The 27,665-nt window shown below is 30.7% G+C and overlaps 1 protein-coding gene across 1 annotated transcript in view; it reads left to right on the plus strand.

The window, feature by feature from the left end:
- The window catches only part of LOC136989474 (sushi, von Willebrand factor type A, EGF and pentraxin domain-containing protein 1-like), a 111,686-nt gene that overhangs the window by 23,517 nt on the left and 60,504 nt on the right, over positions 1-27,665 (plus strand). The window contains exons 2-13 of the mRNA XM_067287629.1: positions 8,904-9,159; positions 9,843-10,019; positions 12,811-12,969; positions 13,043-13,222; positions 14,943-15,122; positions 15,220-15,414; positions 16,385-16,633; positions 19,797-20,033; positions 20,938-21,129; positions 22,374-22,501; positions 23,337-23,412; positions 27,531-27,659. Of these exons, the coding sequence (XP_067143730.1) occupies positions 8,904-9,159; positions 9,843-10,019; positions 12,811-12,969; positions 13,043-13,222; positions 14,943-15,122; positions 15,220-15,414; positions 16,385-16,633; positions 19,797-20,033; positions 20,938-21,129; positions 22,374-22,501; positions 23,337-23,412; positions 27,531-27,659 (2,158 nt within the window). The remainder of the gene's footprint in view (positions 1-8,903; positions 9,160-9,842; positions 10,020-12,810; positions 12,970-13,042; positions 13,223-14,942; positions 15,123-15,219; positions 15,415-16,384; positions 16,634-19,796; positions 20,034-20,937; positions 21,130-22,373; positions 22,502-23,336; positions 23,413-27,530; positions 27,660-27,665) is intronic.

The raw sequence follows: 27,665 nt of genomic DNA on the forward strand, positions 1-27,665 counted from the left end.
GCATTCAAAATTACGAATATAAAAGATTTATATGGTAGGGCTTTTAAGCCTCTTTTTATACTTTAGTGAATTTAATCATATTCTTATACAGTAGAGCGTCGATAACTGGAACCAATTGGGGACTGGGGTCGTTTCAAGTAGTGATTTTTTCCAATTTCCGATTATGTACGAAAAAATATATTAACCTGTCCGATGTTCAAATTTTTCTTTGTTGCGTATCGCTTCCTGTTGAATTTTTCTCCGTTGCGTGTCGCTTCGTATTGAATTTTCGTCGATTTTAAGCCTAACGAAAATTTTTATAATAATAATCGAGGCTATCGTATCGTTAAAAATTATTTCTTTATTTTGTACAAACAAAATAAATATATTGAAGAATATAAAAAACATGAAAATTATACTTTAGAAGTAAATTTAGTATCAAAAACGTTCGATTTCAGCACGACACAGTCCGACTGAAAATCGTTCCAGTTTCCGGCCATTTCAATTACCGACGTTCCAATTTTCGACGCTCTACTGTATATAAAATTGTCGTTTCACAATTTTTATTACCGTACTCCTCTGAAACGGCTTTACCGATTTTCACCAAATTTCATATGCATATTCAGTAGGTCTGAGAATCGGCTACTATCTATTTTTCATACCCCTACACCATTTCCCCCTTTCAAAAATATATTTATATATGGATTAAGGCTTTTATGTCCAACAGATGGCGCTAACCTTCCGACGACCTAAGTTTGCTTTTCTGTCAGGCATTCTGCTTTTCTGTGAGAATGGACTGAAGCAGATCATTTTCTATCTTCTATCTATATAAATAAAATATAACGTTCGTTTGTTCCTACCGATTCCTTTGAAATTTTGACACAACGTTGCATTCGAATACGCACGTGTTTTTATATAATATACATGTCGAAATTCCCCCCAGTGGGGGGAGATGGACGGGATTAAGGCTTACCGTGAAGAACTCGGCTTCTATTATACTATTTTACATGCGGTTTTTTGCGTTTTTAATTGCGTTTTAATAGGTTACGTCAACAGAATATACACTAAAAAGGGATTTTTCGATATTCCCCAGCGGGAAAAATGACGGGATTAAGGCTTACTGTGAAGAACTCGGCTTTTATTATATTATTTTATATGCGTTTTTGATTGCGTTTTAATAGGGTACGTCAAGAGAATGTACACTAAGAAGGGATTTTTTGAAATTTCCCCCACGGGGGAAGTGTTATACATTTATAATAGATACATTTTGAGCCACAACAACACGTGGCCGGGTCAGCTAGAAATTACCTAGAAATAATTTATATGGCAAAACAACGTTTGCCGGGTCAGCTAGTATAAGAATAATAATTTTAACAATATTTATTATACAGCTAATACGTATAATACAATAATTTTAAGAATAAAAATGTTATTATTGTAGTTACTTTCTAATATGAATAATTGTTTCACATTGAAGTTAAATGTTAAAATGTAACAAATTATTTTGTAATACATGTTATCGTTTTAAACTTACTTTTTAAATCACTGTTTAAGAAAAGTATTATATTCCCTTTACAGGTTCGCCTCGGATAATACGGAAGCTCGGTTAATCGAGGTTCTACTGTATATATACAATTGCATTCCTTTTCATTTTCAGAATAAATTTTTCTTACCACATAAAATTTACACAAATTTGTCGTATCAAATATAATTACAGTAGAGAGTCGTAATCCGAATCAATTGGGGACTGGGGTTGTTCGGATTAGTGATTTGTTCGGATAACCAATTGTATACGAAAAAATATATTAACCTGTCCGATGTTCAAATTTTTCACCGTTACCTGTTGCTTCGTGTTGAATTTTTCTCCGTCGCGTGTCGCTTCGTGTTGAATTTTCGTCGATTTTAAGCCTAACGAAAATTTTCTGGCCACACGCGGGTTTAGACCCGAGCCACCACATCTCAGCCCTTTGAGCGGTACATATATAAGACCGGCCGCTTCGCCTAACCACCAGGCGGCGCATCGGAAGAAAAGCCGACAACGGCCATACCTTCCAACATAAACCCACGAACAAGAACAAGAACAAGAACATAACGAAAATTTTTATAATAATAATCGAGGCTATTGTATCGTTAAAAGTTATTTTTTTATTTTGTACAAACAAAATAAATATATTGAAGAATGTAAAAACACGAAAATTATACTTTAGAAGTAAATCTAGTATCCAAAACGTTCGATCCAGCACGGCACAGTCCGACTGAAAATCGTTCAGATAACCGGCGATTCTGATAACCGGGGTTCGGATTCTACTGTATTGTATATTCATCGTATTCATTATCATTTCATTTTTAATATGTACGGTACGATTTATTGTAATTAATGTATACTTTACTCTGAATTCGAGAATGTTATTCATTTATTGTAGTATTTATGAAACCGTGCCGGTACTTATTCTGCAACTTGAACACTAACTATATAGTGTATTTACTCGGACACATGGCAAATTTCATCACTAATCTTTATTCAGTTGATCAACGGAATAAAAATTAGTGATGAAATTTGCCATGTGTCCGAGTAAATACACTATATAGTGTTCAAGTTGTTGTTCATTTAGTGAAATAGGCAGTTGATGTACCAATTCCCAGGAATTTGGCAATGTTCCTGCCAAATTTATGAAATTGGCAATTGCCTCAAGTAATGTAAATTTATCAACTTAAGCAATTCGGAAAGCTTTTATTTTGTTTCGTTTTCGTTTACTGCTATTTTGAAATTTCTGGTTTTGAAGTTTTTGTTGTGAATACCCTACTTACTTCTCTATTATAGGCCTATGCTTGAAGCCGGCTATACATGTACCGTATCGGTATACCTGATCATGTGGATGACATGACTGTCATTCCTTTTTCATCCACACGTTCAGGTATACCGGTACGTATGTAGCCGACTGCCTTAATCGTGTATGTAATGTAACATGTACAGTACGTAATAAACATCATTAGGAAGTATAAAATATCATTAATTAACTTTCAAGCAAGAAGACAATACTAAAATAATTCTTTTCCTAACGTTTTCTAAGCCATAACTCGAAAGTCAGTGGCACGTTATTCTATAGACAAAAAGGGCAATTGCCTGGGGCCCCGTCAACAGGGAGACCCCCAAACCAATCTTTTACAAGAGAATATTTCCTCCCAAAAATTCCCTTCGAAGAAAAATGTCTAAAGTACATGGGGCCCCCTGATACAAACTTTCCTGAGTGCCCATAAAGCTATAACGCTCCACTGACAAAATTCGATGTCTTATTGGAAAATATAAAATGGAAATTTCACAAAATAGTCAATTCAAAATCTTCCTAATTCGTGAAATCGGTAGTTGATGTACCGATTTGACGAAGTACAAGAGTTTATTCGCATTTTTCACCGGATGCTCGCCCTCTGGTGTTTAAAAACATAACTATTTTATCTGGGTCGTTTGATTAATTCTTGTGTATTATCAGCAGTAAATATGAATAACAATAGAAAAAGCAAAGCTTTCTGTTGCGTTCCAAATTGCAATTTCAAAGATTTACGGGAGCCTAATATAAGTTTTCGTCTATTCTCACACGAAAAACAGATGATTATTCGGAAATCGGTCGGTTATATTTATGACCTTCTCCGAATTGTGAAAGAGTGAATTAGACTTGGCAGTTTCCCGATTGTCCGATTTTACACGAACAAGTTATGCTGTCAATTTTAAAAGATATTTTCTTAAAGTTAAAATGCCAGTTATTTTGTGTGGGACACAGGGTCGGATTTAAGCATTTCGAAGCCTTAAGCTGAATGTAAGTCCCCTTACCAACCCTTCACAATTTTAGAAGTCAATCATAAAAAGAAAAAAATTAAATCAGACTATCTCTCTGATTCAATACGGTTATTGGAAGAAAAAGATGTGAGGTTTCACTAGTCTTTTGTTTTATAACTGAATTTAATTAAATTTTTATACCCATTCCTTTAAAAATCTTTTTAAAAATTGATTTTATCATTTTTTTAAAAAAAAGACCTTACGTTAATTCTTAGAAAAAAATTAACGAAATACTACACAAAATAGAAAGTAAAGTATGTTTTGTTGGTTTGTAAAAAAATGTTTATTACAAAATTCGACTTTAATTTTTTTTTTGTTTGTACAAATGTTTGAGGCTCTTTGAAAGTCGAAGCCTAAGCGACAATTTACATAGCTTTTTACTTGTAAATCTAACCCTGATAGGACAATGTCAAAGCTGATGTTTTTAACACAAAGGGCACAAATATGCATAGAACGATCTCGCTCACTTGCTTCGATACCACATAATGACGTATCCCGCCAGCAATAATTGTTCTGCTACTATAAAATTTCTCGATAAACAGCTACAAGCAGCATATATCATTATATCGGGCAGTAATATATGATTAATTTTACATTACTAGTTACAAGCGACCCAGATAAAGTAGCCATTTTGTAAAAATTCAGCGCCCTCTATAGTTCATGAAAAACGCGAATAAGATATCTGTGCTTAGGCCTAACGTTTATCATAAGGACGAAACTAGTTTGAAAAATAAGTTTGCATACATTAATTGTAGCAAATCAGTATAATAGTCATTAAAAACTTACCTTCGCCGTTGTTTTGCAATCGCATTTAATAATTAAAGTGATTCAGACATTCGATAAATTATAAACGATTTCATAAAGCTTTCCCGTAAAAACTGAAAAAAAAACAGACGATGTTTTCTCGTTGTCATGACAACAAGGGAAATGTCGTCTGCTAAGAAATCGTCATGGCAACGAATAGTTTCGCATTCGACTGAAACTTAATTTTATTACGATAATCGTAAATATAAATAATATAAATATTAAGATAAAATATATTTAAAAACTTTTAAATATAGCCTATATTTTAAATAATTTTAAATAAATTTTAAATAGAATGTGTCGTATTAAAATGTAAGATGAACATTACATTAATCTACGTATATGCGGTATTAAGAACGATCGGCAAGATCAAAGATTTCGAATTTTATTTTTTCGCGATAATCGAAGTCGTGAACATTTTAAAAATTTCCGTTTATTGGCATATGTTAGTAATTAAATACTTTCGGGACGTAAATGAACTATTATGAAATTATGACGTCAATTGAGATATTTAAATTAATGTAGACGTCGTATTAGATTTCCCTAAATGAAAGTGATGTTACGATAAGATCATAGTTTTAATTTGACTTTCCACTTCTTCCTACGTTTTCTTACAGATTCGGTTTCATAGCCAAATCAATGTATTAAATTTAATTATCGTCTGTAGGGGGAAAGAGAGAAACAAGTGTTTGTTTGATCACTAGCGTTAATAAAACACCCATCATTAATTTTATAGCATGAAGATAAAATTTTATTTATTTTTGTAAAGTGTGTATAAAAATTTCATGAGATGGCATTCTATGTGATCGAGATGAAGACATTTCGTATTCAGTATTTCTGCATTATCTTCGTCATCTCGTTCTCATCATCTTCTTTTCTGTCATCATTTTTAGCTTCTTCATCTTATTCTTTTGTCATTTTTTAAAGGATCCACCAGTGCCCGAATGAATAAAGCCACTAAACACTAGTTGTGGTGTTTTCTGAGTTTTCTTCGCGTGTCTAACGCCTAAATAGGGGCCAGTTTTACAAAGTCCTCCCTTAGCACAGGGATGGGCAACCTGCGGCCCCCGGGCCGCATGCGGCATATTTTGCGGCCCGCGACGCATAAAATGTGAATAAATATATCAATTTCCTAGCTTAAGGAAGTATGCAGCAAAAATTCAAACGTTATTTTTACAACTTATGTATGTGAATAGTTTTTCCCGCAATGAATTTAGTAAAAATTAAAACAAGAAACCGGCTAACAGACACATGGAAACGAATTTAAAACTAGCAGTGACGAATATTTAACCAAATATTTCAATATATTACGTTTACATCAGTTCCAGAAGCTAAATTAAGTATACCTATTCTAATTTATAATTATATGAATAAATAATTCTGATTCACCAACATTTTTTTTTCTCTTTCTCTTGTATGCGGCCCGCATCAGTTCAAAAGTCTTAAAATGCAGCCCTTACATAGAAAAAGGTTGCCCATCCCTGCCTTAGCAGATCATCCATAAACTGTTGCATTACCTTTAATTTAAATTTAAATCGTCAACTAAAACATATCTATTATTAGGACTTATTATACTGGATAACTTGTTCTGCAAATGAAGTAAACAAAGTACACGATATCTTTGTGTTTCGGACCTGTTGGTTTACCATCGACATTCTCTAAAAAATTTCAATTTAAAATTGTTACAAAATTATTTAAAATAACATAAAATTTCCGACAATAAATCAATTTAAAACTTACAATTCCTGAGTTTTTAAGTACATCCTCGAAACTGGCAATATTTAATGCAAAATTCAACAATGTCAATCCAAACATATTCCTGCTTTAAAACAATATAAATAATTAAATTAATGAAGATTGGTTTAAACACATTTTAATAAACTTACATCATCGAGCTTTCGCATTCTCTTGAACGTCGCTTTTACCTCACTTGATTTCTCCTTTTATACTTCTCCTGTCTCCCTCTTCTTCTCTTTTATACTTCTTCTCTCTCCTCTCTCTAACGAGAAATAGACCAATCATGGAATAGCATCATCTATAGAGATAGAGAGGGGAAGTATAGAAGGAGAAATCAAGTGAGGTAAAAGCGATGTTCAAGAGAATGCGATCGATGATGTAAGTTTATTAAAATGTGTTTAAACCAATCTTCATTAATTTAATTATTTATGTTGTTTTAAAGCAGGAATATGTTTGGATTGATATTGTTGAATTTTGCATTAAATATTGCCGGTTTCGAGGATGTACTTAAAAACTCAGGAATTGTAAGTTTTAAATTGATTTATTGTCGGAAATTTTATGTTATTTTAAATAATTTTGTAACAATTTTAAATTGAACTTTTTTAGAGAATGTCGGTGGTAAACCTGCTGATAAGGGAACAACAAAGATATCGTGTGTGTTCTGGTGATAAATAAAGACTGTGTTTTTCTGACTTTGTTTACTTAATTTGCAGAACAAGTTATCCAGTATAATAAGTCCTAATAATAGATATGTCCTAGTTGACGATTTAAGTTTAAATTAATAAATTAAGGTCACAAAGGCATTTAAATTTGTTGCATTACCTTATTCCATCAAAAATCATCTGCCTCTCTTCTTTACCTTTATCCTCTTGGCGGTTATTACACCTATTCGTTCTTATAGATTAATGTTTAAACGTTTATTATCCTTATCTTTGTTAAATTCAGTTGTAGTAGGTCATTTATTTTTTAAATTCTGTTCTTTAATTTAATGCATTGTAATGTTAATGTCACAAATTACATTTCTTATTTACTATAATAATGAATTCACTCGTGGTACAGTACAAAGACAGTAAACTCCACTTTTATGACTTAAAATTTTTAAGGTCTTCACTGTATAGTGTTAAATAGTTCAAATTATATTTTCACGAAGTTAGTCTCAACGTGTTAACGGGTATAGGATTGCTCGTATTACGTATTTTTTTTTTTTTTTTTAATCGTAAAGTAGGTATAAAATCATTACGTTGTTTCTCCATTTAATTTAATTATTTTACTTTCAGACTATTTGATAAAGAGATGCATTTGAGTAAAAAATCTACTTTTTTAGACGCAAATAATATTAAAAATTACGAAATTACTCATAAAACTGTTTAGAAATAACGGTTCGTGCATTTGTTTTGCGATGAAGTCAGATATTTTCCATATTTCTTATTGACACCTATTCTTTTTAACTAATTTTATATTGGATCTTCGACGAGTGCCTAAATAAAATACAATTAAATCATTTTTAAAACCCCTCATCCAGTTAATTAAGGCCTAATTTAACTTGTTTAAATTTATAATCAGTTTAAAGTTAGCATGAAGACAAAATCAAATCCACATTTATATATTCAAAAGCAAAATTTGCTATAGTTATTGGGCTTTTTTTTTAAATTAGCAACATCTTTAAGATATTTGACAATCGATTTACTTTCGTTTAATGCAAAAATTAGCAAATAAACTCAGCAAATGTCTGAAAGTATGATTTTTTTTAATACCTTGAATAAAAGGCTTTTTTTTAGGATCACCGTTCCATATAAGGCAGGGTATTGTAGTTCAATGACTTAATGTCGCATTTCGGGAAAATAAATACATTCACATTCTCAGGCTGATAACCAATGCACTCATTTATGAACTCACTCTCGATTTTCATTAAAGTCCATTATTGCAGTGGGTCTTATTAGAACACCCATAGTGCCTTAAGTAACAATAATGTATCTTAGCTCTAACGAATGTAGCATATCCCCCATTCCTTCATACGTACAGTAGCCTACACGACTGCTTTTTCCCTTAATATCATTCACAGCCTTGATATTTTATTATCCTTCCTAAATATACTAGAAATTATATTCTAGACAGATATTTTTTACAATAGTCTACCAAGATTTACTTTCACGTTCTTTGAATACATGTAGACAACCGCCTGTTTTACGAACAACAATGAAACTTCCACACTGCAACCCATCTGTGGCTAGTGAAAATACTGCAGTATCATCTGTTTGCTAGAAGCAGCTTAACATGTTAATACGTCATTTGGGTTTATTAGGAGTTTGGCCTTGTTAAGTTACTTCATATATGGAATTCATTAAGACTTTACACTTTTCCATGAAATTTCATTAAAATGAGCAATTTTCATATGCAGCTAAGACTGCTCAATGCTTCTTGTGCTATGACATTATTTATTATACTTGTTTATAAGATATGGGAACCCATTATGGACTGCCAAGTTTGGACTTCCTTATCTTATTTACTGTACTATGTACTAATGTTTTTTGTTTTTTTTAAAATCTTTCAGGAAGTACTGGAACATGCTCGTAAAACAGCAACCAAAGCTGTATTCCTCATAACAGATGGATATTCGAATGGAGGAGATCCTAGGCCGGCTGCTAAAACGCTTCGTGATGAAGGTGTTCGTATATTTACATTTGGAATTCAGAACGGAAATGTTCGAGAATTATATGACATGGCGTCCGATCCACCCGAAGAACACAGCTACATTCTGGACAGCTTCGAAGAATTTGAAGCTTTAGCAAGAAGAGCATTGCACGAAGGTAGAAGAAAACAGAATAAAAGCATTACTATAGATTTTTTATGCAAATCACTACACTTTTTATTATTTTTTAAAAGTTCAAAAACTATAATTTATTCATAAGTGAACATTACTGAATTTAATTTTAAAAGAAGTATTAGCATGAGCATCCGCAGATATTTTTTCAGGGGGCAAAGTTTGGAGACAAATAATTACATCAATAAATTTCTATTTAATTATTTAATTTTGGGGGATCTTTTTAAGACTTACAAAGCGTCTCATGGTCGAGGGTGTAAGTATACATTTCAATCACTTTTATGTTTATAATTTGTGGAATTTTATATTCAATCCCACGGGAAGGCAAGTGCCCCATTTCCCCCCTCTGCGGACGTCCATGAGAATATTAGTGATGTATGAATTTTAATAACTTCAATTTTGAAATTCACTCCTGTATAGTTTTCTTGTACACGCATGCTCCCAAATTATTTATATTAATAAGCAATTATTTCTTAATTTTATCTAAAAGACTATCAACATTGGAAAATAATCCAAAACTATTGCTTTTTTATTCTAATATTTCAATACGTCTCAAAATTCACGTATCTTATCGACGTGTGCTTAATTTTTTTACTCTTCAAATATTGTCGATCTTAATCGTTGCTCCAATTTTAAAGTATTGACAATTGAAATTGTTTAATCTTTTAGATTTGCACATTGGAAATTATTTGCCACAAGATCCTTCGGCTTGTTCGAGATTGTGTCCAGAAGGAGGCAATTGCTGTGATAAAGATGCTCAGTGTACATGTGGAACTCATACGGGATATTATGCTTGCCTTTGTAGAAAAGGATATTTTGGGAATGGATTAAATGGAGATTGCCATCGTGAGTAATCATTTAATTGTTTCGTAATGCTTACATTATAATGTTGAGAAATAAAAATTAATTCTCAGTAAAACTTTTTAAACCACATTTGATACGTTCGAAGTTTAGGAGAATCTTCCCCATACACATTACAAATTTTTTTTGTTTTTTTAACCATATGTACGGCGTTATTTCCTTTCCGAATCTCATTAGATAGCAATTTCTCATTAATGATTAACGGATAATTAAATTGAATCGATTCTTTAATTCGTTAATCAGCTGTCCTTTTTCATAGCTATACAAAGCTATTATACGATACCTGCCCAATGACATATAACTACTAGACCCCAAACCGGGCCGCCATCTTTGAAGCGAATTGAATGTGCTTCTGCATGACACTAGAAGGCAGAAAGGTGCTTACTTGCAAGAAATACCTAATACAGATACGACTGTTCATCACATAAATACACAATTTTCATGACTGTAATCTACAGAACCGATAAATAATAAATGAAATAGTCAAAATAATCTGAAAAATATTAAACGAATCTTTAATAGTAAATTATCATTCATATCTTCATATCGGCTGGACATTTCGCCAAATTAAGGTGTACAAAATATAAGGCGCTCCTCGACTTGCGAACGATTGGTTCCTGAAATCTTGTAAATGGAGGAGTGCCTGCACTGGATAATATACATACATACAAGATAGACATCAGCCGTACACGAAGTGTTTAGCCGGCAAAAAAAGAGGGTAAGGAAAAGGGAACGGGAAGCAGGAGGGAGAGGAGATAGACAGTAAAGAAAGATAGAATAATATACTGGATAATATACAACCGTTCATAGGGGATGTCCATAAATGACTTCCAAACTGGAAGGGAGGGATAAATTTGACAAGGGAGAGGGGAGGGGCTTCAGTGGACGTCCGTATATTTCATTAAAATTTATAGTTTATGCATTTTATTAATTTATTTCAAAATTTCTTGTGTTATATATATCATTCATAAAGTGATTACGTTTTTAAGGGGGATCGCGTTTTGTTGGACGTCCGAAAACCGTAGGGGGTTACTGAAACTTGGAGAAACTGAGACAAGAGGGGAGAGGGGAAGCAAAAATTTCAAGAAAAATGCGGACGTAATTTAAAGACAGCCCCATATATTTTCAAATGCAGTAATCCATCAATAAACGTAATTTATTAACCTTTAAAATGAACAAGTTTTGTGTAGCCTACATTTGTCTTATAGAAACACCACGATGAGCCTGACGGGACATTCCAATTTTCAACGCTGACTCAGCGCTGATCTCAACACTCGTTAAAAGTCGTTCCTTTTTCAACGTTGAAGTGGCGCTGTTGTCAACGCTGACTCAACACACTCAGCACTCAACAGATTGTTGACTGCTACTTTCCAATGAATTGTGGGTAATTGGTGAGACATTTGAATAAAATCCATCTTGCTGAGAATGGAATTATGGAAACTAAGCACTTCGTACTCGAGTTGGAACGTCGTTGATGATGTCAAATTGTTGACTTCAACACTCAACACTAGTGTCGAAAATTAGAATGTCCCGTGATTGTCTGATATGGTAGGTCAGGCATTTGAGCTTCATCTCACTGCTGCACCTTCTGCTTGTCCTAGGTATCATCATCTATGTTAGCCAAAGATGTTTGCCTTAGTGGTCTTCGTGGCACTACTGGCTGTCCCTGTAGATGCTGAGGAAGATCAAACTTTGTAGGAACCGATGTTTCATGCAAATAGGTGTACCCTGTTCTGTGTATAGAAACAGAGGTTCAAAGTACCGACTGCAAAGAACACTACTACTATGTTTACTTTCCATTTGTCACGGCGTATCACTGTCAACCACCGACTAAAGTATTGCTTGTTTTTACGAAACCTGTCAACAAAATATCCATCATGCGATCGCTTTAAGTACACAAAAGGATGCCATATCATCGGTTGGCGATCAAAACCTTGTAACTCCAATATTTGCTCAAATTTCACTTACATCATTAGTGGATAACGAAACATGTTTCCCGTGATCTGTAAAACTCTTGTAGGTCCTGAGTTCAGTACATAAATAAATAACCAACATAGGGTAATAACAGACTTCTGAAGGAAGTTTAATGTTTCTCCGGAAAAATTTCTTCAGCAGGAGTTTATACGAGATTTCGATCACCAACTGACGATATAGTATCAAAGCAACTAGGCCTATATCTAACTTGCCGTTGAAACATGATACCGGATCCTTTTTATACCGTGCCATACAATTAACTGCATGGCAACTCGGTAGCATTCCTGTTATGTTCCAGTGACAGTTCCCACAGTCTAAATAAATAGCAATTACGCCAGAAATAGCTACCTTAAGTCAGCATACAACAATGTCCACAGCATATGCACATTTTGCCTTGCCCCACTGTCGTGGCAGAGCCTAATTTCTTTGGCTTCCGATGGCGGCACTAGTTTCTACATTAACTTTGAACTGATTTGGGGTCTTATTCTTTAACTCTTTCCGCCCTGTGGGCACCAAAAGGGCCTCTTTTAGCAAGTCTATTATGGATTCAGTCAGGCTCACAATGAAGTGGTCATGTAGTGAGGGATGGGAAAAAAATTTCTAGGGATTTTTCAACCTGTCCAGATTCGATTCTGGGTCACCCAGAGTGGTATGTTGCCACCTTGACCCCTCCGGTCATCTGGCCGTGGAGTCTAGTAGTTATATGCCATTGACCTGGCCAAAAAATTCTCAAAAATGGCCATAATTAAATTTATGATTTTCTAATGTGTCTATGTTTAAGAAATTTTAATATCTTTTAAAGCTTGTCCGCCAGCAACTTATTGGAATAACAGTGGTCCTGGAGATTTATCCTCATGTCTGCCATGTCCTGATGTAAATCATTATTCTGAACCAGGAAGTACTAGTCCCATTGATTGCAAATGCAAAAGAGGTTATCAAGAAGTTAATAAACAATGTGTAGGTGTGTAAAATTTATAAAAATGTAAAATCTTAAGATTATTTATATACTAAATGGTTTACCATTTCTATTTTAGTTTTGAAATGTCCCCATTTAAAGCCTCCGAAACATGGTTTCTTTGTAAATGACTACTGTAATAATGTTTTTAATGCTGCCTGTGGCATTAGGTGTGAACCAGGTTATAAACTGGTTGGTAGCAGTATTCGGCTTTGTGCAGAAAATGGTAGTTGGACCGGAGAAGATGCTACTTGTGAAAGTATGTATTATAATTATGGTATTTTGAATTATAAATTTAATATTGTTATATTAAAAAATTAATTGTTTTGTAACAAAATACAGAAACTGGAGGGAATGTCAGAAAATAAATTCACACACCTTACATCCATTACTGGAGTTGATTTCTAAAGTGTGAATTTATTTTCTGTTAATTCCGTTGCTTTATGTTAACACAACTTTTTCATTTTTATCCAATATTTACCAGTAATTAAAATATAACTAGCAGGAACCCGATGAAATTGACAGTTTTATACAATTAAAATATGATCAATGTGTTCATGCAATTATTTTACTAATACAGTGGAACCTCACTTAACGAGCACCTCGCAAGAGTATTTCGCATAACAAAAAAACACATTGTAAAAATGACTCACTTAACAAGTGAAGAGGAGAGGGGAAGTCCCGGATTGTGCGCATGTTCCATCAGTCTGTGTTTAGCACTTGTTCCGCTAACATCTTAGTGTCGCCCGTGATCACACATTTTTCCAAACTTGTGTTCACACATATTACGTATAAACATCAACAATCATAGCCCGTTGTATAATAAACACGCCAAACGATATGCCAAATTCTTGGGATAGATGAAGGCTATAATTAAATATTAGAAATTGATTAATTTGACTAGAGGTAGGTAGTTACGCTGCCATCTCGTACTAAATTTATTGACCAATTCCCAAGGTCCTAGATCTTGACCAATTCCAAATAAAATTTTTAAAATGTCTAAATTATAAATTAATTATGAATAATTATTAAATTTAATATGAGATGGCAGCATAACTGCCTACCTCTAGCCAAATTAATTAATTTCTAATATTTGATTATAGCCTTTAGATAGCCCAAGAATTTGGCATATTGTTTGGCGTCTTCATCAGACCAAGACCACCTGCCGATTCTCTCTCTCTATGAGACCAAGCATATAGACTAGTGTTACCAGCCATCCAGTTTTCACCCGGACAGTCTGGAAATTGACTCACTGTCCTGGCCAAAAAAGGTGTTGGAACAAAATATTAAACATGCAGTGGTCTATGTTCATTGACAGGGATGATGCAGCAGTCTATGTTTTTGATGCCTGTGATTCAAGTTTGACTGGCTCAATTTTGTTAAACTTGCAAGATATCAAGTTGATATTTAGCAAAAATAAATATTAATTACTGTATATTTGTTTTAAATTATGTAAAACATTTATGCAATGAATCAAAGCTACTTTTTTTTTTTAAACCTATCTATTGGATGGTATGTTAACTGCAGCCTAATCTAAGTTCAGTGGTGACTACTGTAGCTGTGACAATGCAATACTACTGTTTCTCTCCTACTCTGTAGAAGAGTTAATATAAACATAACTCTCTGTAAAACTGTTGCACCTCATTTTAGACAGGTTTTTTCATAATATTTACAGAAAGATTGGATTATAAGTTTGTTTACAATAAATTGTATTGTTTGACATTCTAAAAATTTTTAAATGTTCAAGAGCCTCTATTTGATAATGTAACGGCATTGTCAAAAATCCATTCTCTTCACTCTATGCTAAAGTCACTGCCATTGTATAGTATAGTTCAGCCATGATTCATGAAATGAGCCATAATATAGAATATTTTATAAATATTATTATTAAATGCTTTACATTTGTTATAATTTAATATCATTATTTCAACATTATTATATAATAATAATAATAAAGTTTATTATTTTGATTTTATTAGTGAAAGCATGTCCACCATTAAATAAGCCACGTCATGGTTCCATATCTTGTACTACAGAAAATTTTGTTTTTGAAACGGAATGTCACTTTTCTTGTGATCCTGGATATACTCTTGTTGGCTCAAAGGAAAGAACTTGCTTAGCTATAGCATTGTGGGATGGACTACCTGCTTTCTGTAGATGTGAGTTTTATTGATATTATTATTACCAGTACTTCAAATATTAAAATAAATTTATTTTTATACAAAAAATTCTCAAAAATTTTAATTTTTTCTACAGCTATAAACTGCCCATCATTATCTCCATTAGCAAATGGCATTATTACACCTAGCAAATGTACTCAGGGTAAAAATAAATTTGGTGATATCTGTCAGTTTGACTGTAAAGAAGGATTTGTTTTAAATGGACCAAGTAGTAAACAATGTATTGATCCTGGAATATGGAGTTCAGAAAACATCCAGAGCACTTGTGTTGGTAGGGTATTAATAAGTATCATAAATTAATTATTATTTTTATATATGCTCTTATTCTTGAAATTACATTTTTAGTGGTAATTTTTTTCTAAATGTAATTGGAAGAATTGAAATTTTTTAACAGTAGAAATTAATTTTTAATTTAAAATCTTACAATTTTTATGTATGACATAAATTATTTTAAGCCATGTTTCATATATTGGTGCTAAATACTACATTTATTTACTATAAATGGGTGGCCAAAAAGTCTATTAACCATTGTAAAGACTAAGTCTTTACAATGGTTAATAGACTTTTTGGATAACAGCAATTCATATTTACTTGTTATCTTATTCAAATAATTATTACTTAAAAACTGTGGAAAAATTGTTCAAAATAATATCCTTCTTGTTCAATATTCAAATATAACACTTTGACACATTTGCATAAATTTCTTCACATAAATCTACATTACTGTCAATCTCAAAAAATAGTTAATTTACTTTTGGCTTACCCTAAACTTAACACTGTATATTCAGACTGTTATACTTATATAAATTGTATAAAACAGTTTATATAAGTATAACAGTATGAAGTATTCTATTGTAATAGTAATATCTTGCTATTACAATGGAATACTTCAGACTGTTATAGTCTGTGAAGTATTTGGTAAAAATTGTATAACAGAGCCTTTTGCTGAAACAGATTTATCCTTTATATTTGAAATTTATTAGAATAATAAATAATCTAAATTATGTAAAAGCATTATCCATTATTACATAAATATATAACTAAATAATAAATCAAGACAAATTTTTTATTAAATAGATTTTATATCTTTAATTTAAAAATATATAAAATCTATTTAATTTTTTAATTAATATATGCAATAATAAACTTTAATAAGGTATATTATTGGATATATTACAATATTTAAACTAAATAAAAATTATTATAAAATATTAATATATATTAAAATTAATTTATTGCAGATGTTCAACCACCAGTAATAAAATGTCCAGAAAATATTGTTGTGGATGCTGAGGAAAATGAAGCAAGTGCTTTGGTTACGTGGGAAATACCAATGGCTGTTGACAACAGTAGAGATATTCCTACAATTTCAGTAATCCCTGCAATTATCCCACCAAGAAGGTTTCATATTGGTGTTTCTACAATTACATATATTGCAGAAGATAAAAATAAAAATAAAAAAGCATGTAATTTCACTGTGACAGTAAGAGGTATGTAAAAATATCTTAAGTTGGATTACGTTCCAATTTGAAAAGGATATTCATAACCATTTATAAAACTATTTTATAACTTATTGTAAAAAAGCAACAAGTTGCATAACTTTCCCAGTGAAAAACACTAAGGCATACAGTACCAAATTAAAATTGTTAGTGGCACCATCTATTATGAGATTTTGTTAAAAAATAACTTTTATATTATTAATCCATTATGAAATGGAAAAAAGCTTAATTTTGAGGATAGAAATGAGTATTATAAAAAAAAATTGTAAATTCTAATAGAAAGTAAAATCTTCAGTCCAACCCCATTGGAAATATATATAACTCCTTCTATCTCCCCACTTGCTTAACCTTTAACCACCAAAATTTAATAGCAACAATACCCCCTTATGCACAGGATACCATGCCAAATTTTATTGTAAGTAAATGAAATAAATGCTAACACATGCACATTTGCAGAATTTTTTTCCATTTTTTTGACTTTTTTGGGTTCAGGGGTCTCAAAATCGAGATTTTCAGAACACCCAATGGGTGAAATTTGTGACAATGTTCAAAATATCTTCCATAAGCACTTATACACAAGGCAAAATTTCTCTTCAACAGTTTTATATACAGTAGAGCACAGTCAGTTGAAATTTATACAGTTCCTTCTATATTGTTCAAAGTTCTTCTTTATGGGTTCTGACTATAAATTTGATCTTATTGAAGTTTTAAAATTGCTAGTATCATTTAGAACCAACTTTCTCGCACTAAAATTCAATTGCATGTTGTGTCTTCTATAAAAATATCAACAGAGAATACATCCATACTTGGTACCATATTAAAGAAATGAACAGTGAATAAATGCTATTTTCAGGAATCAAACAAAAGTTTTTACTAATTACTTTTCTAGTTAAATCTTTATCACTTTTTGCACAAAAGAATTGTAATTTTGAGAGTTTAAAACGTCAACCCATCTACAATCTAAAATTATGGAGTCATTTGCATTAATTACATTACTTTTGTTAAAAAAAAAAATATATATATATATGTTACAGTCAAAACCTGTTTTTAGTTAGAATGCGTTTTAACTAGTTGAAACTAGTTTATACTGGATGTCTTTGTTAAAACCCGTTTTGTCTAGTTAAAACTAGTTTTAACTCAAATTCATTTTTGACTAGCAGTAAATTAACTAGACAAAATCCATTTTGTCTAGTTAATTTACTGCTGTATATGTTTTGATTTTAGATAAAACTAGTTTTAACTTTTAACATTAGTTAAAACTAATTTTAGCTATATAAATATGTTTGGGGGAAATAAAGTTATGTATAGTGATTCAGGGGAAGATGCCTAACATTTTGCTTATGAAGGAAATTATAACGATAATTTTGGTTTTGGAGGCCTCTAACGAAAATATCATATTCTTGAGCATGTTTTTCAAATAAAACTTTGGAATATATGAAAAATAATTGTATATTGTGTTTGCAATAACGACTTTTTTACTGTCTGGCATTTTAGGCATCTCACCCCAAGTATCCGGGTGAGATGCCAAATGCCATTAGGGTAAGATAACAAATATAATTGCATAAAATTGATTTTCGAATATCTTAACCAAATTTAATTTATTGCATATGTAGTACAAAGTACTTCATAGTAAGTATAACAGCGCAGTATAAGTATTGTTAACTTTCCGCCCATTCTAATGTGCTCTATAGCTAGCTGAAAGCTCTTTTCACTCCAAAAATTTTTTTGAGAAGTCCTTATGTAATTCCTATGCATATCCTGCAATAGAATGAGAAAACAAAAATTTATTAAAAATAGGCATATTGGAATTCAATTAACAAAAAATAGGCATGTTACCCCAAGAAAAATGTGGCATCTTTCCCATTTGTCGGGGTAAGATGCCTAGCAGAGTCATGTGTTTTAGTGTGTCTGATCGGAATCAGCGGTAGCTCACAATGGAAACTTTAGAACCTTAACTACATCACACATTAATTGTTTTTTGCAATTTTTAATAAATTTTATTTTAACTTTTAGTTTTAAAATGATTCTAGAAACATTTCACAACAAAAACTTCCTTCTTATCTTGCTTTTATTCTTCTCAGATATAGAAAATGAGGTAACAGTAGCCAACTACAGCTTTCCGCACTCAATATTGGTCCAACGATTCATCATACAAACACATGACAATGTCTGATGTCACCGTTTGAAAATATCAAAAAGTAGGCATCTTCCCCCACTTACCATCTTACCCCGAATCACTCTATATGTTGTAGTCAAAACCAGTTTTTAGTTAGAACGCATTTTAACTTGTTGAAACTAGTTTATACTGGATGTCTTTGTTATAACTAGAATTTACTGCTAGTCAAAAATGAATTTGAGTTAAAACTAGTTTTAACTAGACAAAATGGGTTTTAACAAAGACATCCAGTATAAACTAGTTTCAACTAGTTAAAACGTGTTTTAACCAAAAACGGGTTTTGACTGTAACATATATATAACATTGTTCTATAATCCTTAACATACATTTGTCTGTCCAACTTTTTATTATAATAGGGTTTTTCCAAGAAACTTGTATGAACTTCATTATTAAGTGTCCATTTTGTTAATGCTGTAGCACATTTTTTGTCATTTAATACAATTTCATAATGCTTTTTTAGGCGTTGCCATAGGGTTCTGTACATTGATCCTATATAGTAGAAGCTATTATTCATTGTTTTTAAGGTTGACCATATATACTCTTGCTTTATACATTTGTTTTATCTTTTCCTTATCCATAGTAGTTACATAATAGAAGGGAAACTTCTGATAGTAAAGAAATATTATTCCTTTTAGCGTAAGTATTAATTAAACTGGTCATCTTTACTTTTGTAATTACACATATCTTATTATTAGTAGCTTGATCTTCTTTCTTATTTTCTTTATTATATTCTTTATTGGGACCAAATTCATACTTTTCTACTGCTGCTTTGATGAGACCTTTAATAACCTTACTAGGAAAGCCATGTGTAACTGCTGTTTGCATAATACAGATGAACTCTTGTTACTAGTAGTAAATTATTTTTTAATATCAAAATTAGTACTGTATTAATAATTTAAGTAATTTTATGCTTATTACTTTATGCTTTTATGTGAGTAAATGAATATATTTGATTGTATTCTGTATTTTAAATTTTAGATACACAACCTCCAGTTGTTGATAAATGTGTAAGTCCTCCAACATTTCTTTCAAGAGAAATTCCTGTTGATGTTTCGTGGGAAGAACCAATGTTTTCTGATAACTCCGGTGGCAAAGTGACCATATGGCGATCACATGAACCAGGTTATTTTTCTCTTGGTGAAACATCAGTAATTTATGAAGCACATGATGAAGCAGGAAACAATAATACTTGTATTATAAATATTGTAGTCCAAGGTATTATTCATTGTATTTTTTCCATTAATTAATGTTTTATTTAAAATTTATACTTGTATATTATGTGAGATCGATTAAAATATATTTAAATATATATATGTAATTCTAAAACCTTTAGAAGGGAAGGTATTTTTTAAAAATAAAATAACTTCGATCTTTTTAACAGAAATAACAGAAGAGATTTACTTAATGCATTTAGTGTAAGCAAATCTCTTCTGTTATAAATTAAAAAGGACTGTTAAAAAGATCAAAGTTATTTTATTTTTTAAAATATTTTCCCTTTTGAAATTTTTTAGAATTACATATATATTTTTAAATTTTATTTAAACAAATTTATAAATATTTTAAAAATATTTTAAGATTTGACAATGTATTATAAAATTTCATTGAAAGATTTTTTTTTTCCATAAAAATATGTGTAATTCCACATAAGAACATTTATACATGTATAATTTATTATTAGTAGTATATCTTTAACAATTTTTTGCATTGATTCTTAATAAATTATGGCTTAGTTCATCAAAGGAACAAAACAAATTTCTTTTTACTTGTAAGTTAGTAAAATAGACACTTTACCAAATAAAAATAATAAATTAATTTAATAAAGTATTTTGGATGAATGTTATTTAAAATTTAATATTATACACCGTATTTTACGGACTATAAGATGCACCTTAATTTTTAAGCAATTTTTCGAAGAAAAAAGTGCGTCTTATAGTCCGTAAAATACGGTATACAAAATATAATTTATATGTATGTATGTGTATATATTAAATTTCAAATTAAAATTCCTGAAATTTTTATACAGTATTACATTCATTTTTATATAATTATATTTTCATTGAAATTTATGTTACAAATATACTTTTTAATTGATTCTTTTATATATTCTTTTGAAATTTAGAACATGCTTGTAATTTTCCATCAAATCCTATCAATGGACATACCAACTGCACAGAAACAGAAAAAGCAGTTTATTGTTCTTTATCATGTAAAGAAGGATATGCTTTTGCTATTCATCCTCCTGAAAGTTATTTTTGTGAATATAATGGTATTTGGAAACCTGAGGAAGATATTCCTATTCCTGATTGTTCTGGTATGTGCAAAACAAGTTTTACAGTATAAAATATAAAATTTTCTAAAATGCTCACCAGAAACTTTAAATATACAATGTAAATATGAAAATTATGAAATTTAATTTAATCGTATATGTAAATATTAACACAAATAAATATTCATATACTGGTAATTATTTTAGAGTAGTTTAAAATAGAATTATAATTAAAGTCATTTCAGAATGTCTTACCTTTAGAAATTCTAAATATTTTTAAATCTAAACACCAACCAAATGCCGAAATTCTATCGGGCTAGTTTAAGGCTAATTACTAAATAAATTACGTAAGCAATTTGACTTTAGAGGGAGGCGTTAGGTGCCATCTCGTATTAACATTAATAATTATAATTTTTAATTAATTAATTTAAATAATTTAGAACCGCTGGGAGAAAAAAATCAACCCGGAGCGGGACTCGAACCCACAACTCCTGCTTACCGTTCAGATGCATTGCCAGATAGCATAACTGGCAACGCATTTGCACGGTAAGCAGGTGTTGTGGGTTCGAGTCCCACTCCGGGCCGATTTTTTTCTCCCAGCGGTTCTAAATTATTTAAATTAATTAATTAAAAATTATAATTATTAATGTTAATACGAGATGGCACCTAACGCCTCCCTCTAAAGTCAAATTGCTTACGTAATTTATTTAGTAATTATCCTTAAACTAGCCCGATAGAATTTCGGCATTTGGTTGGTGTTTAGCTTTAATATATCGGGTTTAGAGATGATGTTTATATATTTTTAAATCTAAAAGAGGCCTATTTAGTTTTTACAATATGAACACCAATATTGTAATTACTTTCAATAAAATTTCTAATTTGAAAATGTTTGTTTTTTTTATTCAATACAATGAAGTTTATTAGTTTGTTTCGTTTTTTCGTGAGAATAATAAACATGGAATTGCTTATTGATTTTTGAATGTATTGATGCTATTGCTCTATGTAATAAAAAGTACACAAATGGTGTTCCATGGCCTCAGAAAAGTTGGAAGCAAACTGTTCTAGAGCAAAATAATCTGTTAAATAGAAAATAATCTAATAATTTTAAATTATTAGATTATTTTCTATTTAATGTTATAAGCAACTACTGATTCATAAGAGGAGAACAACAGAAATTCATAATCTTCTATTCTTATGAATCTTACAATTATTACCAATATTAAAAATTAAATATACAATTTATTTAATTTGAACTTAATATTTCATATTTATAAACATATTTTATACAGTGGTTGAGCTATCCAATTCATTATATCAAACTGGTGTAGTATCTGTGATAGCAGATGGATTTGATTGCAAGAATTCATTTTTTGTTAGTCAAGTGAAATCACATCTTCAACATCAAATTTCTAACAAGGTAATATCATGTTTGTTCAAGAAAAGTTTTTATTTTTAAATATGTATTAATAAAATCTTGAAGATTTGTAAACTGTATATAAATGCCATTAAATTAACAAATTGGCATTGGCAATACTCTTAGACCCATGAGGCCAATGCAATAAAATGCCAATTTTTATAGCTTAGAACCAAAATGCCAAAAGAATCTGCTAATTATTTACTTAAAAATGATTAAAGGGAAGCATATGTTAAAAAGAATAAAGTTACATAAGTCACATGCAAGATAAAACATTCCTGTTATCAAAAAATAACACAATTAATTTTTAGATAAAATATTGCATGAATTAAAATTAATTAGTCTTGTTTTGCCCTTTATGTTTCAATGTCAATGATCTCAAGATATATTTTAGGACCCAACAGGACATCTTGAAAATGCCCTCAAAAATGCCATAAACTGTGTACAATTTTGTAATTATTCTGTGAACAGATTCTCGAGAATTTTTCCATATTAAGCTATTTGCTTAATATGGAAAAATTTATGCACCAGAAAAATTTGAGAAAATCAGATATTAAACTTGTTAACTTGAAACTGTAATTAGAAGTCAGGTTTATTTTCAATCCTTAAACTTCAACTTAACAAGGTTTTACTATTTGTTTTTTTATTATTTTTTTATATACTTTTAAAATTAATAATTCTTATTAAAATTATTAATTGTTAAAAACCCAAATAATTTCAGATGTTAATATTAGATTTGAAAGAGTCAAAGAATTCAGCAAATTATTCTTATAAATTATATTGATGTATATTTAAATATTATCAATTACTATTAATCTTAATAAATCATTTATTTTAGATTTCAAAAGTATGTAATGAACCAATTCAATGTTCAGTTGACCAATTGTCTATAGATTGTGACCAGAATAAAGAAGGTACGTAAAAATTATTTTTAAGCAAATGAATATAATTTATTATTGTATATAGCAGAGCATAGCATTAATATTTTAATTTATTTTGCAAATTTTATTAATTGAGAAAGTTTAAATCTTATTTTATTATACAGTAAGACCCTGCTTAAATTGGGGGATGCATTCCTAGACAACAAAATGCTAAAAAAACAGCATTAAATGAGGTTATTTTAACATAGAGTAAACAGGGAAAGGGGAACATGCAACAAAAAATAAACAAATTTTACTTTAATTTTAAGTTATTTTTATATTAATTTGTATAATAATATATATTAAATAACACATAAACATATGCACATAGAAATGTAAAGTTCATTTTTTGAGATGAAGGTCCTGGCTTTTCTGAAATTCTTGTTTTTTCTGATAAAGTCATGTATTTTCATTTGTCACTTTTTTCTTTCCTTAAGCAAGTGTCGGTAGCAAGAGATCACATCTAAAATGCCTTCTCTTGCTTTTGCACTTCTTTCAAAATCTGGATCGTTTGCTACAGTTTGATCAACGATTTCGGTTATCATTACCAAACTTTTACTAAGGAAATCTGTAGAGAAATTCTTTGGGTTCTTCATTTTCAGAATCACTATTTTCCAGTTCTACATGAATTCCTTGTTCTGCCAGTTCTTGAATGTTATCGTTGGTAAGGCTCTCACCAGAAACCTGCTGTAACTCCTCAATATCTGCTAGTCTACATCTCCTAGTCCTGCTGTATTGATTAGGTTGATCAAATTGTCAACCTAACGATATAGCAATAGGCTCTTCTCGTTGAGAATTCTTGGATACCTTCAGCCATAACTTCTTCCACATTTCATTCATGCATTTATCAGTTAATTATTGCCAAGCAAAACCGATATTGCCTATGGCATCCATGATGTTATATTTTTTCCAAAATTGCACCAAACAAACAAAGATTTAAGGAAAGTACAGTGCTATGATGAATTGCTGATTGGTTCATGTTCAGGAATAATTGTATTATATACGAATCAATGAAATGCCATGATAATTTGAATCAGTGTAAATTTTGAGCTGTTTTTTAGGCTTTGAGCAGACTGTGTTACATCAAATCAGCATTAATCGAGGCAGCGTTAAGCAGGGTCTTACTGTATTTATATAAATTTAAAATTTTTAACATGATGTTAATTTGTTGAGATTAATTTTTGTGCCTATTACTTTCATTATAACACACATACTTGTTTAGTATTTTTTATGCATGTGTCATATATATCCAAATTATCAATATCTTGATAAATGCTTTGGATAATATATAATATAAGTTTATCAAAAAATTATCATTAGTTGATTAAGAATTTATAAATAGTATAATTTTTTTAATATATATTTAATATTTCTTAAATAGCTGTTGAATTATTTTTGATTGTATTAAACTGTGATAGAATTACCAGATGAGCAAGGCAGATGAAATATCAGCTTGCTACTCTGAAGGACCTTGATTTGAGCCTAGTTGGATCCTTAGAAATTTTCATAGTTAGTCTGCCCTAAGTAAGAGTCTTAACCCTCATCACTTATCTGTCCCATTTCATGCCTGGCCAAACCCAAAATAATTGAAAGTAATCCAAGCCCACCAGTGGCCAAGTGGATGAAATACTGAACGCTGGTAGTTGGTTGTGGGTCTGTGCCTCATCAACAGGCTGGCCATGTGGAGAGTTTTCCGTATTTTCTTCACATCACTAATGCCTAAATAGAGGCCAATTTCCCATAAAAGACCTCCTGAGAGGCATTTCCCCATGGCAAATTGCCTGTGTATCATGTTGCCTTAATCAAATAAAACCAAAACCTCAGAGTAATCCAAATATTACAAAAACGTTTTTATGAAAAAATGATAAATAGAAAGGCTGTGTCACACCACTAGTAAAAATATCAAATGTTTTCAAATCATTTATGTTGAGAACAAAACAAACAACTTTAAAACAATCATTTCAAAATTAATTGTACAGTAAGACCCCGCTTAACGCTGATTCAATATAATGCAGTCTGCTCGAAGCCTTAAAAAAACCTCAAAATTTATGCTGATTTAAATTATCGCAGCATTTCATTGATTTGTATATAATACTATTCTTTACGAACATGAACCAATCAGAAAAAGGTAGCAAAAAGGTGTACTCTCTTTAAATCTATGTTTGTTTGGTGCAATTTGGAAAAAATATAACATCATGGATGCCATAGGCAATATCGGTTTTGCTTGGCAATAATTAACTGATAAATGCACGAATGAAATGTGGAAGAAGTTATGGCTGAAGGTATCCAAGAATTCTCAACGAGAAGAGCCTATTGCTATATCGTTAGGTTGACAATTTGATCAACCTAATCAATACAGCAGGACTAGGAGATGTAGACTAGCAGATATTGAGGAGTTACAGCAGGTTTCTGGTGAGAGCCTTACCAACGATAACATTCAAGAACTGGCAGAACAAGGAATTCATGTAGAACTGGAAAATAGTGATTCTGAAAATGAAGAACCCAAAGAATTTCTCTACAGATTTCCTTAGTAAAAGTTTGGTAATGATAACTGAAATCGTTGATCAAACTGTAGCAAACGATCCAGATTTTGAAAGAAGTGCAAAAGCAAGAGAAGGCGTTTTAGATGTGATCTCTTGCTACCGACACTTGCTTAAGGAAAGAAAAAGTGACAAATGAAAATACACGACTTTATCAGAAAAAACAAGAATTTCAGAAAAGCTAGGACCTTCATCTCAAAAAATGAACTTTACATTTCTATGTGCATATGTTTATGTGTTATTTAATATATATTATTATACAAATTAATATAAAAATAACTTAAAATTAAAGTAAAATTTGTTTATTTTTGGTCCTGTGTTTCCCAATCCCTATTTACTCTATGTTAAAATGACTTCATTTAACGCTGTTTCGTTTAGCGCTTTGTTGTCTAGGAACACATCCCCCACATTAAGCGGGGTCTTACTGTAATTGTAATTGTCAAAATAAACATTTTTTTTTATATATACAATAGTCACATATGCTACAATCTTATTTAAAAATTATCTCATTTCCTCATCTAGATTTTTATAATATCTGGATCACTCCTGCCCTCATTAGTTTGAATAAGGAAGAGTCTACTGTATATTTTGCCATTTCTCAAATAACATCAGTCAACATCAAGTATTCAGAATTTAAAAATAAAAAAATTCCAAGATCATTTTATAACAATTTATATCATTTCAGAAATACTATTTAACATTCTCTTCTACAAAATAAATGATTGCAAAGGACATGCCATTTGTTATCATTCAATATCCAATGAAAAGCCAATGAATATCAATAGCAAAAAACTTCAAATGATATTTTTACTAGGGAGATGGTGTTTACGGATCTCCTTGGTTCCTACAGGTTGTTGTTTATGATTTTCCACAAAATGTATTACAGAAAATTTAATTTTTTTTGTAAATTTAAAATAAAAGTTTAAAGTAGATGTACCTAGTTCAATTTTTTTTATGAATCATGATAATTACTGTATTTTTGTGCATATAACTTGAAGGTTATCTGTGTTTAGTGCCCATAGGATACTAAAATAGGAATAAAAAACTACATCTTCAAATAAATAAATTTAATTTGAAGAGAATGCAGTTTTTATTCCTACTTTTTCTACCCTATGGGTACTAAGAGAATTGCTGATTTATTGTCCTTTCTGCTTAACGTTGCTTCTGCTGATATTTTCCCTAATACTGTGATCTTCTACATGCATTACTTTATGTCTGTAACGCACTTTCAACAGATAATAAGCTATATTGCAACCTAGAAAAATATTTTTAAGAGGTTAGATTATGTGACCAGACTGAGACTCCATTCTCTCATTTCAGTGGTCTATGGTAGCCAATAACTTACCTCCTACCCCCAAGTGGACTATGTGGCTTGAGAATATTCCCTATGCAAATATTATCATCTTATATGCTTAAGAAATTTTAAAGTTCTGTGCAATATTTATTCACAGATACATTCCTCTGTCTGTACTTTTATTGTAGAAAATTATTAAAATAATAAGTTTAAAATTATATTAATTATATTACCCTAGTTATATTTGTATTATAATATTTAAAAATTTAATTTTATAGAAACTGAAGAAGAAAATAATATAATTTCTCAAAAAAAACGTAGAAGTATAGATTTAAAAACAATTGCAGATCATAGTAAAGTTGGCATTGAGCCATATTTATTGGAATCAGTTAATACATCAAAAAATGGTAATG

Source organism: Centruroides vittatus, unplaced genomic scaffold, assembly GCF_030686945.1.
Source record: "Centruroides vittatus isolate TY-2023 unplaced genomic scaffold, ASM3068694v2 scaffold_576, whole genome shotgun sequence".
In the NCBI taxonomy this organism is placed as follows: domain Eukaryota; kingdom Metazoa; phylum Arthropoda; class Arachnida; order Scorpiones; family Buthidae; genus Centruroides; species Centruroides vittatus.